The sequence below is a fragment of the Ovis canadensis genome, chromosome 10 (assembly GCF_042477335.2).
Source record: "Ovis canadensis isolate MfBH-ARS-UI-01 breed Bighorn chromosome 10, ARS-UI_OviCan_v2, whole genome shotgun sequence".
In the NCBI taxonomy this organism is placed as follows: domain Eukaryota; kingdom Metazoa; phylum Chordata; class Mammalia; order Artiodactyla; family Bovidae; genus Ovis; species Ovis canadensis.
This window is the reverse complement of record NC_091254.1, coordinates 98,934,738-98,945,687: the sequence shown is the minus strand read 5'-3', so window position 1 is coordinate 98,945,687 and position 10,950 is coordinate 98,934,738. Positions and strand designations below refer to the sequence as shown.

At 59.2% G+C, this 10,950-nt stretch overlaps 1 protein-coding gene across 1 annotated transcript; it reads right to left on the bottom strand.

Moving 5' to 3' along the window:
• TEX29 (testis expressed 29) lies at positions 1 to 10,950 on the bottom strand. Its single transcript, XM_069602145.1, has 5 exons — positions 10,893 to 10,950; positions 9,439 to 9,549; positions 1,894 to 1,963; positions 977 to 1,140; positions 1 to 258 (listed from the first exon to the last, which is right to left on the bottom strand). Exons 1-5 carry the CDS (start codon positions 10,948 to 10,950, stop codon positions 218 to 220), a joined length of 444 nt encoding a protein of 147 aa, XP_069458246.1. The 3' UTR covers positions 1 to 217.

Sequence of the window (10,950 nt, the reverse complement as noted above, 5' to 3'; positions counted from 1 at the left end):
AATGCAAGCTCCTGGGGCCCGGTCTCAGCTCAGGGGTTGCTCCCTCCTGAGGCGGGAAAACAAGCTTCGGGGACCCAACACAGACCACAAGCATTTCAAAATACCTTTTTTTTCTCTCACCGGGTGGTCACTCCACAAAATATTTCGACGGCCGTTCCCCGGCCGCCCCACCGCGGTCAGAGTTCCTCTCGTCATCACTCAGCCTCTGTCTCGCGCCTCAGTCCTCTGTTTCCTCCTCCTCTGTTATTACCAGACTCGCTGGATTTAAAGATAAAACAGAGAGAAGTGGGTTTAGAGTGGGACTCTCGGCCACCCCAGGGGGAGACCCTCCAGGGCCTGTGGACACAGCTGCAGGGACGCAATTCACGCAGAAGCGTGCTGGGCAGCTGGGTCTCTGCCTCCCCCGCCGGGTCTCTCCGCTGAGTGGGGCCGGAGCCTCTGCAGCCCCTGGGGAGCAGCCCTATGGGGGGCCAGCGCCAAGCCGGCAGGCGCCCAGGGCTGCAGCCAGGTCCCGGAGGATGGCCGGGCAGGCCGCTCACTGCTCCTTGGGACAGTGAGGGCCCGAGGCTGATTCCCACCGACCACGGCCCGGGACAGCTGGTCACCGCTGCCGCATCTCCTCGAACCTGCGGGGGGCTCTGGCCAAAGCCGCCCGCCTGCTAGGGCAAGAGGCTTCCTGGGAACCCGCGCCGGCAGGACGCGTCCCGGCGGTGATGCTCTGAGCCTGCCGGCTTCAGCCAGCGCCCAAGAGAGGTCACCCCGCTGCCCCACGCCCGCCGCCTGCCAGGCCTGGGGGCAGGAAAGGGAGGACGCTGTGGACAGAAGCCATGCCTCCAGCGGAGCCCACCTCGCAAGCCCACCCTCCTGGTCAGACAAGACAAATCGCGCTTCTGTTCAGACTAGCAGCCGAGCAGCACACATGGGGGCCGGGGTGGAGGCCGAGGGTCTCTAGCAGAGCTGCTCTCGGCTGGCTTACCGTCCTCTGTGCCGCCCTCCTGGGACGGCGGCATCTCCATGCTTGGGGCCTGCGAGCCTGCCCCCACGTTGCTGGGGGGCTGTGTCTCCACCTGGACGCTGGACTCGACCGACACAGGCGCCTCCGTGGGGACTTCCTTTTCTCTCCGGCTCTCCTGGATGACTCTGATGAGCAGAGAGAGAAGGATGGGGACCCCGAGGGGCCACCCGGCCTTGCGCTGGGACGCAACCGCAGCATCACAGTGTTTGCGACCCTGCCCTCGGGTTTGAAGGAGAAACACTCTGTCGCCTCAGCTTTGTTTCACATGAGCTCCAGGCTCACCGGGTGAGTGGCACCCAGGCTCCCAGACACACAGGGAGCAGGCCGGGTGTGCGTGGCCCACAGTCACGGCCAGGCCGGGCCACAGAGGTGCCACCTGGCTCCACTTGGAGGAGGAACATGCTTTTGCCTTGCCGTTGGACAGAGTGGTTCAATCAGCCTCACGGGCTTTCATTCATGAGACAGGGGCTGGGACCCTGAGTGCAGGCTGCAGTCCGGCCCTGCCTGTGGACCACGGGCAGCTGTGGGGCCTGGCGGGCATGTCCTGACCACTAACATGCACCCCAGACGTGGGCCTGAGCACACGCCTGCCACGGGACGGCCACGGGCCGAGGGTGCAGCCGGGCAGCCTGCAGACCGGTGCCTGCTGGCCGTGAGGCTGAGACGCGAGGATCCAGGCTGGCAGCAGTGTCCTTCAGTGCCCCTGGCATCCGCCCTGAGGGTGCTGGGCAGGAAGGCGCACACCCTGGCTGGCTCCTGCCCACAGACAGCCCTCCTCGTCACCTGCACCTCAGCAAGGCTGGGAGCCGCCTGCCCACAGCACCCTGCTCCTGTCCCCCCGGGCCCGCAGGTGATGTTCAGAGAAGGAAAGCGCTGACCTGTAAATGATGGTGATGACAAAGGCCCCGGCGATGATCACGATCAGGGCAGAAAACACCTGCACGTAAGCTGGAAAACAGTTCCTGGGCGTCACTGCGGGCCAGCGTCTCCCCAAAGCCACCTGCTTCCCGCCGCCGGCCACGCCCTCGCCCGGCTCAGCCCTGGGATACGGCCTCTGCACCCTCCTCCCCCGGAAACGAGTCCAGGAACCCAAGCGGGCCCTCATGGGGGCCGCCGAGAACTGTCCTGAGGACAGTGATGGGGAGGGCTGTCCATCTGTCTGGATGTCTGTCCAAACATTCTGTCCATCTGTCCTCCAGCATCAGCAGCACCCAGCCTCCTGGGACCTGGGCTGCCCCCTGCCCTGGCCTCCCTGGAAATGGCCCCTCAATACGCAGGTCAGTTGTCCCAAGACACTAGGAGGCACTTTCAGGTGACAAATTCCACAGGTCTGACTGCAAATTTCATGGGCCAGGCGCTCCTTTATCCACGAGCGGTGGCCGCTGCCCCCCGTGGCTCCCACCTTCTCTGGACTAGCCCCCAAAGGAAGGCCCAGTGCCTCACAAGGTGACTCAGGGCAACCAGGCCCCCGAGTGTCCCTGTGCAGGAGCGCCCCTCACAGGTGCGAACTCTCATCCTCTGTCCACTCCTGGGAGGGAGAGGGAGGGCGGAGTTGGGCAACCCCCAGGCCTTCTGGGGCAGGGGGTAGTCCTCCACCTCGGGGGCCCTCGTGGCTCCCAGGCTCACAGGTGGGTCCAGGGGGCCAGCCTTCCCTACAGACTGACGCTGGGCCTCCTTCCGCCAGCCAGCTCGGGACTCGGATGACTGAAGGGCAGGACCCACGTCCCTGGGGCCCAGGAGCTCCGCGTGGAGGCACTCGGACCATCTCCCCCTGGTTCTGTCCCCGCGTTCTCGTGAGGCTCAGGCCAGGATCTTAAGGAGCGAGGCCTGACCCCGGCTGGGCCATCAGCATGCTCAGACGGCCTCCTCGCCGACACTCTGCCCCTTTCTCCAAGCAAGGGAGCGGCCAGCTGGCGAATGCCGACTCGACGAGGCCTCCTCGCCGACACTCTGCCCCTTTCTCCAAGCGAGGGAGCGGCCAGCTGGCGAATGCCGACTCGACGAGGCCTCCTCGCCGACACTCTGCCCCTTTCTCCAAGCGAGGGAGCGGCCAGCTGGCGAATGCCGACTCGACGAGGCCTCCTCGCCGACACTCTGCCCCTTTCTCCAAGCGAGGGAGCGGCCAGCTGGCGAATGCCGACTCGACGAGGCCTCCTCGCCGACACTCTGCCCCTTTCTCCAAGCAAGGGAGCGGCCGGCTGGCGAATGCCGACTCGACGAGGCCTCCTCGCCGACACTCTGCCCCTTTCTCCAAGCGAGGGAGCGGCCGGCTGGCGAATGCCGACTCGACGAGGCCTCCTCGCCGACACTCTGCCCCTTTCTCCAAGCGAGGGAGCGGCCGGCTGGCGAATGCCGACCCGACGAGTGACACGAGTGGCACGCCCTCTTCAGTCCCCTTGCTGCCTCTTCCCTCTGAGCCGTCTGCCCCGACCCAGTCATAGCATCATCAGACGGCGTCCTCACTGGTGGCTCCTGGGGCCGCAGGGTCCCGGATGTGGGGCTTGAGTCAGGAAACGGAAAGAGGCGATGCCACACAGCGCGGTGAGCAGGAGCTGAGCATGGGCAGGCTCTCACAAGCGAGTTCACAGGCAGAGGCCATGGGGGTGCCTGGGGGCAGCCGCCGCCCTGGGACCATGACCGGCTGGGAGCTTCTCGATGGAGGCGCCTCCTGGCAGTTGGCTCCTTCCTGTCCCCGATGCCTTGGCCATGGAAAGGCGCTCCCCTGGGCTCACCTCCTCACCTCCAGGACTGTGATAACCTGCCTCGCGTTTCTCACCCCCGGAGTGAACACAGTGGTATAGACACTCCGTGGTGACCTCTGAACTGGGCATTGCAGGGGGACGCGACCTCCAAGGTCAGGGTCACTGCGGCTGCGGCCCAGCTCACGGTCCGGCCGCTGGCCCCAGGGAAGAGCATCTCACAGCTGCGAGCCGACCTGTGGCAGGGAGCAGGCTTCTGTGCACACCCACTGCTGACCCGCAGCAAGCTGAGAGCCTCAAAGCAGCTCGTCCAGCCCCAGGCTGGCCTCAGACGACCACCACCTCCCGAAAGCTTGACTGTGGTCTCGTGAGCCACCTGAGCCCAAACCACCCAGCCAAGCCTCTGAGTCACTGCTTAAAGCCATTAAGCTTGGGTAATTCATCACCTGGTGAAAGATAACTAATGTGGGGCCGTTCCTAGACCTCAGTGCAGTCAACGCGCTTTAAACAATGTTGAATGAACGGAACTGAACCAAGTCTAACAGTGAACTGGGAGCTTCCGAGCAACAAGAGGAAGCCCCTGGGGGCTCAGATAGCAAAGAATCTGCCTGCTGTGCAGGAGACCCAGGTTCAATCCCTGGGCCAGGAAGATCCCCTGGAGAAGGAAATGGCAACACACACTCCAGTGCTCTTGCCTGGAGAATCCCATGGACAGAAGAGCCTGGTGGGCTACAGTCCACGGGGTCACAAAAGAGTCGGACACGACTTAGCGACTAAACCACCATCCCCCAGGGAGGAGAAGGCAGCCCACACATTCTTGCATTCCAAGGAGCAGCTCTTCCTTAGTGTGATTTGTGTTCCGTTTCATGAAAGAAATTGAGAATCTATTTGTGTCCTGGTTTATGAGAGAAATTCAGAACCTAAATGTGAGTGGACCCCTGTTAGAGAGACACGTGGATCTAGTCGGTGATTCAGTTTTCAACTGTCAGTTGTATCTTCTGTATCTTGGCTCAAGTGCTTTTCTTTCTTGAGGTCGAGCTCCTGAAGGCTGAGACTGAATCTCAGCGGTTCTCTCTGCACAATCTCCAGCCAGCAACCATCAGTGGCAAGCAATATGTGTGATTTATCATGTAACACATATTATGATTGATCACTCAGAAACAGCAGCAATTGAAAAAATTTTTTGGCAAAGCCTCCCCCAGATAGTTAAACAAAAGTTTTGAAATTGTCTCAGCACGTCCCATGAAGAAACTGAAGTCACACATCTAGGGAAAAAAAATGACAGGTTAAATAGTGCGCCCGAGACTCAAGGCTGAGGACTGAAAGCAAGTCATTCTCTTTGAATTCCTATTTCTTTCTCAAAGATCTAATGCTAATTCCCCACGTTCGTGTTCTTAATGATACAGATTACGCCATAACACAAAGTGCACTTCAAACCAGCCAATTTAAGAAGCTGGTGAAAGGTTTTCATAACATGGAATTATGAGCACAAAGGGCTCATAATACCCTGTCACGGAACACTACAACTTACAGCACAAAGCTTCACGTTCACGAGAAATACTGAGGACACAGCGAGAGCCCAGGGCAGGGCTCACTGCCCAGACTCTGCCCACAGATGGGCCACGCTCGCAAACACGAGGGAAGTCGGAAGAAAAGGACCAGCCCACATGACTGAAAGGATGGAAAGAGGGTCAGTCCTCGCCTCCAGGCAAAAAATGACATACCCACTTGTAGAACAATGAGCCCTCTTCAAGGACAGAAAATTCCTGGGTTTGTGTTCTTTTCTAGGTTCCTTAGGGACACTAATAATTTAGGTGCAAAAAAGAATAAGGCTTATTTTTCAAATAAGTGATAGGCACAAGGTGATGGTACTAATTTACATGATGTCTCAAATACAAACATTTACAAATGGCCAGCTCCCACCACGAAACTCTGATGAGAAGATGCTCAGGGACGGAACAGATGAAAGAAGAAAAAGCATCAGCTTGAGTTTCTCTTCTCTCACTGGCTGCATTCTTCCTGGAAGGACCCATGTCACTGCTTTACGCTGTTAGGCTCCATTTCATTAGGATGTGAGCAAACAGGGATAATTAACGGCCACAACGATGACGTGATGCTGGGAAAGATTGAAGGCAGGAGGAGACGGGGACGACAGAGGAGGAGATGGTTGGATGGCATCACCAACTCAATGGACATGAGTTTGAGTAAACTCCAGGAGTTGGTGAAGGACAGGGAGGCCTGGCGTGCTGCAGCCCACGGGGTCACAAGGAGTCAGACAGGACTGAGCGGCTGCACAGCAAAAGCAGTGACCTGTCCTGTGACTTGACCTGGGAATTTCATGTCTTTGCATCTTTATATATAGAAGATTGAAGAGCAAACCCACTACCCTTTGGATGTGAAAGTTTCCTGCTTTTTAGGAGTTTCCCACAGTACATGTCTCAGAAAAACTAAGCTGCATATGTGCTTAGGACACCAAAGTCCTCTAGGAAGAGAAACTCCATGATGGAGATGAAGTGAGCTAGACTGGCTTCTCTCCAAATAGTGAGACGCGTCCAACCACTAAAACCGCAAAATGACAACAAAAGGATGAACGCAAAAAGCGGCAAATTACGGTCGGCTGGAAACAATCAGAGGCAACTGTTGAAATCACAGCGGCTGAAGTGGTTGATAGCAGCTCGGGGCAAACATCAGGCTGATCAGAAAGCTTCGAGGGAAAGCCTGGGGAGCGGTCCGTCTCCAGGGAGACTTGGAGAGCTGCGATGTAGCCCTTGGAAGGCAGGGAGAATCCCTAGGAGAGCAGAGGTGGTCCCAGGCTCACCCTGCTGGCTGACCTTCAGGTTCCGTGCAAGCAGGAAGCGGAGACTAAGGCAGAGCTGGGGACCACCTGGGTGACGCAGGGTCCCAGCCCACACACAGGGCCTTTGGTGGAGACTGGGAGATGACCTCCGGGCGTCTACAGAGGTTTCTGTCCAGACACAAGCTGACCACTAGGCTAACCAAAGCAGAGCCTTCAGTGAGCACACACTGCAAAGAAGACAGACGCTACAGAATCCACTTAGAAAAGTCATTGGTAAACAATGACCCGGCCCCAGCGAGAGCTTTAGGAGGCAGGAGAACCTGGTTTTCAGAGTTGCCACATTATATAATTTAAATGTCTGGTTTTCAACCACCACAACAAAGGCTATGATACCTGCAAAGTAACAAGAAAATATGGCCATTGTACATGATATGAAAAAGGCCATCAATAGAAATGGTCTCTCAGGAAGCCCAGATATTAGAGTTACTGGGCAGAGACTTTATTTTAAACAGGCTCAGAGAACTAAAGAAAGCCATATCTGAAGAACAGAGTATGAGAATGATATCTCACCAAGAAAAAGAAATTATTTAATTTAAAAAAGACCCAAATAGAAATTCTGAGGTTGAAAGTATAATCCTGGAAATGAGAGTCTCACCAGAGGAGCAAACAAAAGATGCTCAGTCGTCCCTGAGCATCTTCTCATCAGTTTCGTGGTGGGAGCTGGCCATTTGTAAATGTTTGTATTTGAGACATCATGTAAATTAGTACCATCACCTTATGCCTATCACTTATTTGAAAAATAAGCCTTATTCTTTTTTGCACCTAAATTATTAGTGTCCCTAAGGAACCTAGAAAAGAACACAAACCCAGGAATTTTCTGTCCTTGAAGAGGGCTCATTGTTCTACAAGTGGCTATGTCATGTGGTTGATTTGGGCCACAAAAGAAAAGAATCGGCAAAGCCAAAGATAAGTCCACCGAGAGCATGCGGTCTGAGTATCGGAGAGAAATGGAGTCAGGAAAACTTCACAGAGCCTCAGAGATCTGTGGGACACCACGTCCAGTCGTGTCCAACTCTGTGACGCCGTGGACTGCAACACGCCAGGCCTCCCTGTCCACCACCAGCTCCCGGAGTCCACTCAGGCTCATTCATGTGCATCGAGCCGGGGACGCCCTCCACCCACCTCAGCCTCTGTGGCCCCGTCTCCTTCTGCCTTCAACCTTTCCCAGCATCGGGGGCTTTTCCAGTGGAGTGTCCCAAATATGCAGCCTCTTTTCTGCCTCTTTTTTGAGCTGAACTCACTCCTCTTTTGCCCTAAATACCAAATCTTCACCCCAAGGGAAGACACTGTTCCCCATTTGACTGAACCCAAATCTCGCCGATGCTTTAGCTTCTTGAACGGTTTTGCCCGGAACATCACTTTCTTAAAGGTGCTGGAGTGACGTGTTGAGTGGGATTGCCTGCCCCGCGGGGCAGTGTGTCTGACTTCCCGGCTCCAGGAACAAGAAGGCAGGTCTTCAGGGTGGGGGACTGAGCCCCCCTGGGACCACAGAGGAGACCTGGCTGCCCGCAGAGCGCAGCATGCCCCTGGGGGGCGAGGACCCGAGACACATTTCCCAAAGTGTCCAAGCTGTTGAGGGTCCGAAGCCAGTGCCAGGGGCTCTTCCTTGCATCCGGTGAGGCCTCCTGCAGACTGCCTGCTCCCGAGACCATGTGCCCTTCCCCAAAGTCCTCAAGCCTTCACCCCTGCTTCTAAAAGGGAGGCATACAGGCTAGGAAAATGCATCTACCACCAAGTGGAGCTTGAGGGCTTGGAGACACTAACCCAGACGAGCCCAGAGGCAGAAAATCCAGGAAGCACCATTGCAGCGTCCCTTGGGATCCACGCATTGTGGTTCGCCTCCTCCTCCCCACCCCCACCCTTGCTTCAGGCACCCCCCCCCCGAGTCCTGCTTCTCGGTGTACCCCCCCACTGCCTGACCTAGGGGGTGCGGCCACTCCCTGGCTCAGGCCCTGCCCCTCCTGGGCATCCCTGCCAGTCTTACCCTGACCCCCAGGTTCGTCCCTGGGCTCAGGATGGGGAGCAGAATTATGTCCGGTTGACATCTTATTCTGACCCGACGGCAGCCCGTCCTGGGCCCTTGTAGCCGCGACCCCCGCCAGGTCAGCTGTGTCCCTGCACACGGTGCCAGGGGCCCCAGCCCGAGCCAGCTCTTTCTGTGGACCCGGTGGGTCCAGCTCAGCCCTCTACGCTCCCAATGGAGGGAGCTCAAAGAAGCCTCTGCAATAGCACGCAGGCCCTCCGGGCAGCGAACGTTCTCTGTGGCTGAAGGCCCCTAGCCAGCCCCTCCAAGCCCTCTTTTTCTGGGCAGCACCAAGCAGGGTGATGTGGCCAGGGGACGTGGAAGGAGGCCCATCCTGCAAGGAGGACCCGGGCGAGGGGGCTGTGCTGTCCCGGGCCTGCGGGTGCTGTGCTGACCCGGGTGAGGGGGCTGTGCTAACCCGGGTGAGGGGGCTGTGCTGACCCAGGTGAGGGGGCTGTGCTGACCCGGGTGAGGGGGCTGTGCTGACCCGGGTGAGGGGGCTGTGCTGTCCTGGCCCGCGGGGGCTGTGCTGACCCGGGTGAGGGGGCTGTGCTGTCCCGGGCCCGCGGGGGCTGTGCTGACCCGGGCGAGGGGGCTGTGCTGTCCCGGGCCCGCGGGGGCTGTGCTGTCCTGGCCCGCGGGGGCTGTGTTGACCCGGGCGAGGGGGCTGTGCTGTCCCGGGCCTGCGGGGGCTGTGCTGACCCGGGCGAGGGGGCTGTGCTGTCCCGGGCCCGAGGGGGCTGTGCTGTCCTGGCCCGCGGGGGCTGTGCTGTCCCGGGCCCGCGGGGGCTGTGCTGACCCGGGCGAGGGGGCTGCGCTGACCCGGGCAAGGGGGCGCACTCACTGGGCACGGCCTTCTCGTAGCAGATGCCTTTATAGAAGCAGCAGCCAAGCTCCTTGCAGCGGTCCCTGCTGACGTTGTAGTCGCATATGTCGTACAGCGGGATGTCGCACACTGCAAAGCAGACGCACGGAGGCGTCAGCCCGCGCCTGCAGCCCTCGCGGACTCGGAGGAGTGCAGGGCAGGCACGCGCGGTGGGTTTTGCTACAGTCTTCACTGCGCGTCACACAGACCTCACTCTGAGAGTCCGATCTGCAAAGAATGCAATTTCTGAACAAATTAGCATCAAGTTAATTGCACAGGATAACTCGGGGTCCTCCAGTGACTAAGGAACTAATGCATCTCGGCAAGACCTCGCCAGGCTCCAAGTTCCACAGAGAGACCGGGAAATAAAGGTCTGACACCGTCAGTGCCCGGGAGCTGGGGCAGGAAGTGTTACCAAGTCAGGTTTAAGCACAGGGTGTGTGAAAATGGTGATGCCGTGGGTCATTTCAGAATTTAGAAGTCCGCTGAGAAGGACAGAGCTCAGGGCCTGGGTCAGCGTGGGCTGCACGGATGGGCAGGACCCTCAAGGGCTGCAGCTGCCCCACTGGTCCCCTCCCCACCCTCCCCGGGTCTGGCTCCTGCAGTCAGGAGGCCTGCATCCTGGTTCCCAGAGGTGAAACCCGGGCTTAGAACGAGTCCAGAACCCAACGTGCCTCGAGTGTGAGAGCTACTCATGTCCTGCGGGCCTGCATCAGGGCTGCCCAGACAGACGGGGGTGAGGCGGCTCCCCATATAGAAGGGAAGGGGGTGAGGGGGTGGGCTCCCCAGACAGAGGTGGGGGGACAGGCTCCCCAGACAGACCTGGGGGGCAGGCTCCCTAGACAGACCGGGTTGGGGAAGGCTCCCCAGGGACAGGCTCCCCAGACAAATGGGGGGATCAGGCTCCCCAGACAGACCCAGGTTGGGGGCAGGCTCCTCAAACAGATGGGGTAGGAGGGCTCCCTGAACAGCCCAGGCGCAGGCGGGTATCAGGGTACCCGGGTCCCAGGCAGAGGGCCTCCTGCGGGGGAAGCCCACTCGGGACATCCCTGGGAAACCACGTGTAAGCCATCTTAGAGGTTTCCTTTATGTCCACTCTCCAGGCGGTGAAGCAAGGGCTTGGGGACCGCACCCGCTCTGACACGGCCTTCCTGCCTTGGGAGCCTCTCTGACCCCGCCTCGGCCCGCGGCCCCACCCTCCGGCTCAGGAGCTCCCCGCCCTCCCGGTGTGGAGGCCGCGCTCCCTGGTCCCTGGGCACGCTGGGGCGAGTCCTCCGAGGGTCCCCTGGAAGGGTCACTCGATGGAGAGGGGGGCGGTGCGGGCGCGGTTGCAAAGGCCCCTCGCTGTCGGTGTGTCCCCCATCGTTGGGGACGCCCAGCCCCCGCCCACCCCGGGCCGGGCCGCCTGCCGCCCCTGCAGCTTAGCCAGTCACCTGCAAACTTCTTCAGGAGGTGCGAGGGGGACTTCTTGAACTCGGGCGCATATCTCAT

What these genes read in the sequence shown, in the direction of transcription:
- TEX29 (XM_069602145.1), bottom strand. Translation starts at nt 10,950, where the DNA reads ATGAGATATGCGCCCGAGTTCAAGAAGTCCCCCTCGCACCTCCTGAAG. An exon ending in CCTCCTGAAGAAGTTTGCAG is followed by an intron (nt 9,550 to 10,892) that starts GTGACTGGCTAA and finishes TCTGCTTTGCAG; the next exon opens with TGTGCGACATCCCGCTGTAC. An exon ending in GGAGGGCGGCACAGAGGACG is followed by an intron (nt 259 to 976) that starts GTAAGCCAGCCG and finishes CTTTAAATCCAG; the next exon opens with CGAGTCTGGTAATAACAGAG.